This window comes from Juglans microcarpa x Juglans regia, chromosome 4S (genome assembly GCF_004785595.1).
Source record: "Juglans microcarpa x Juglans regia isolate MS1-56 chromosome 4S, Jm3101_v1.0, whole genome shotgun sequence".
Taxonomy (NCBI): domain Eukaryota; kingdom Viridiplantae; phylum Streptophyta; class Magnoliopsida; order Fagales; family Juglandaceae; genus Juglans; species Juglans microcarpa x Juglans regia.
This window is the reverse complement of record NC_054601.1, coordinates 22,646,034-22,648,895: the sequence shown is the minus strand read 5'-3', so window position 1 is coordinate 22,648,895 and position 2,862 is coordinate 22,646,034. Positions and strand designations below refer to the sequence as shown.

General features: G+C 40.0%; 1 protein-coding gene across 1 annotated transcript; it reads left to right on the top strand.

The window, feature by feature from the left end:
- Positions 1-242: 242 nt before the first annotated feature.
- On the top strand, positions 243-2,496 carry LOC121262293 (L-type lectin-domain containing receptor kinase IX.1-like). The gene has a single exon (XM_041164696.1). The coding sequence runs from the start codon at positions 245-247 to the stop codon at positions 2,348-2,350; it is 2,106 nt and encodes a 701-aa protein (XP_041020630.1). The 5' UTR covers positions 243-244; the 3' UTR covers positions 2,351-2,496.
- The last annotated feature ends 366 nt before the right edge of the window (positions 2,497-2,862 follow it).

Below are 2,862 nucleotides of genomic sequence, written 5' to 3'. Positions count from 1 at the left end.
CATTCAAGATGATTATGCTTATTAGGAGCAACGTGCGTGACTCTTCCTTATAACCATAAGAGGCCGCATTAATAGACTGAGCAATTGTAATCTAGAAAACAATATATGCATATACTTGACGAGGTAAATTAAATTAATTGACAAACTATCTTAAACCATATTAATGTTGAATTAGCATTCCAGATCTTGAATGCATTATATATATATATAAACGAACTTCTTTCTTTCTATATGCGTTTCAACAATGGCGCTCTCCGACATGGTTTCATGCTTTCTTCAACCTCGAAACATCCATCGACACCTTTCGATTCAATTCCTTATCTTCTTTTTATTTCTGCTTCCCCATGCTAAGTCATTTTCTTTCGACTTCCCTAGTTTCCAGCCAAATATGAAAAGCATACAATTCGAGGGTGATGCATTCCCGTCTGGTAATGGAGTTCTTGAACTCACAAAGAATCAACTCAATGGCCCCATCAATGGAAGTGTAGGTCATGCCTCATATAATGAAGCTGTCCGCCTCCGGGATTCAACAACAGGGAAGGTTGCCGATTTCACTACTCATTTCTCCTTTATCATGGACTCTTTGAATTCGTCAGATTATGGTGAAGGGATTGCCTTCTTCATCGCACCATTTGAATATCAAATGCCTAACAATTCCGGAGTTGGGTCTCTTGGACTGTTTAGTGCTGGATCCAATTTCAGTACTAACACCTCATTGAATAAAATTGTGGCAGTTGAGTTTGACAGTTTCAAAGACAGCTGGGATCCAAATGATAATCATGTAGGAATCAATGTCAATTTCATTGTCTCTGTGGCGAATGTCACATGGAAAAGCAGCATCAGGAATGGATCAAGAGCAAACGCATGGGTAAGTTATAACTCAACTACCCAAAATCTTAGTGTTTTCCTAACGTATGCTGATAATCCTGTCTTTGGCGGCAACTCCAGCCTTTCCCATAAAGTTGATTTGAGCGAGTTGCCAGATTTGGTTAGAGTTGGTTTCTCCGCTGCTACAGGTGATTACACAGAATTACATTCAATAAGTTCTTGGTCATTCAATTCAAGTTTGGAGGTCGGAAATCAAGTTAACAAAAACAACAAAGTGGGGTTGGGGGTTGGTTTAGGTGTGGGTTTTGGTGTATTGAGTTGTGGATTAGGTCTACTTTGGTTCATCTATTGGAGAAAAAGGGGTGATGGAGAAAATGAAGGTTTGGACGATGATGTCTTTATGGATGATGAATTTGAAAAGGGAACTGGGCCAAGGAGGTTCACTTATCGCGAACTCACTCATGCAACAAACAACTTTGCCGAAGGAGGGAAGCTTGGGGAGGGAGGATTCGGAGGCGTTTATAAGGGTTTCTTAAGTGAATCCAGTACAGAAATTGCTGTTAAGAGGGTCTCGAAAGGATCAAAGCAAGGGAGAAAGGAGTATATGTCAGAAGTGAATATCATTAGTCGTTTAAGACACAGAAATTTGGTTCAACTTATTGGTTGGTGCCATGCACAGGGTGAGTTCCTCCTCGTGTACGAGTACATGCCTAATGGAAGCCTTGATACTCATCTCTTTGGAGGAAAGATTATGCTAACATGGCCAGTTAGGGATAAGATAGCCCTTGGATTGGCTTCATCTTTGTTGTACCTTCACGAAGAATGGGAACAATGTGTAGTTCACAGAGATATCAAGTCAAGCAACATCATGCTGGATGCAAAGTTCAATGCCAAGCTTGGTGATTTTGGTCTGGCGAGGCTTGTAGACCATGAGTTGGGGTCACAAACAACTGTTTTGGCAGGCACTATGGGCTACCTAGCCCCAGAGTGTGTCACCACAGGCAGGGCAAGTAAGGAATCTGATGTCTATAGTTTTGGGGTGGTTTGCCTTGAGATTGCGTGTGGAAGAAAGCCAGTGGACCCAAGGGAAGAACCGAGCAAGGTAAGGCTGGTAGAGTGGGTATGGAATCTTTATGGAAAAGGCCAAATCCTTGAAGCTGTTGACAAGGGATTAAGCATGGAATTCGATGAGCAGCAAATGGAACGCTTGATGGTAGTTGGGCTATGGTGTTGTCATCCCGATCCCATTATCCGACCTTCAATAAAGCAAGTGATAAATGTTCTTAATTCCGAAGTTCCATTGCCTGAACTTCCCTCGAAGTTTCCGGTGCCAATGTATTCTCTACCTCCGGTGAATATGTCATGTTTATTCTCCGATACATCATTGGGTCACACAGGGTCAACGAAAAACCGGACAGAGTGTTCATGTAAGAGTTGCTCTACTTATTTGTCAAATACGTCAGCAGGTTCTGCAACAGCTCTTCTAAATTCGGGTGTCGATCATGCTTATAATCATGTTTAATAGATTTACTTCAATTAGGCCGCATTGATTTGTGTATTTTTCTTTTTCATATTCTCCAATATTAATTATCTTCATAGCAATTAGGATTTTAGCCAATCGAGTCATGTTGCTTAAAACTTTTATTAGTATCAGATTCTTCATTCTTTTGCCGCTAGTGAAGTTTTGATATATATGGTAGTACTGGCGCTCCAAAGACATTTTAATTTGTCTCCACAACGCCCTATACACAAAACAAACGTCCTAATTAGCCGATAACTTTATCCGTAAGAAATGTAGATGAAATTTTCAAAGTATCCCTGTGATTCCAATAAATCACCTACCAATTTACTTGAACAAATTGGTTAGATCTCAATAGTAGGATTGTTGAAATAAATCAAATTTTTGTTCAACACAATAATTGGTTTTGAAGGGAAATCCTTTAAGGAACTCTTTAAAGGTAAAACCCTACTGGGCAGCCAAACTCAGGAAAATCAATTTTATTATTTGAAAATCAATTACAAAACCTTTGCAAC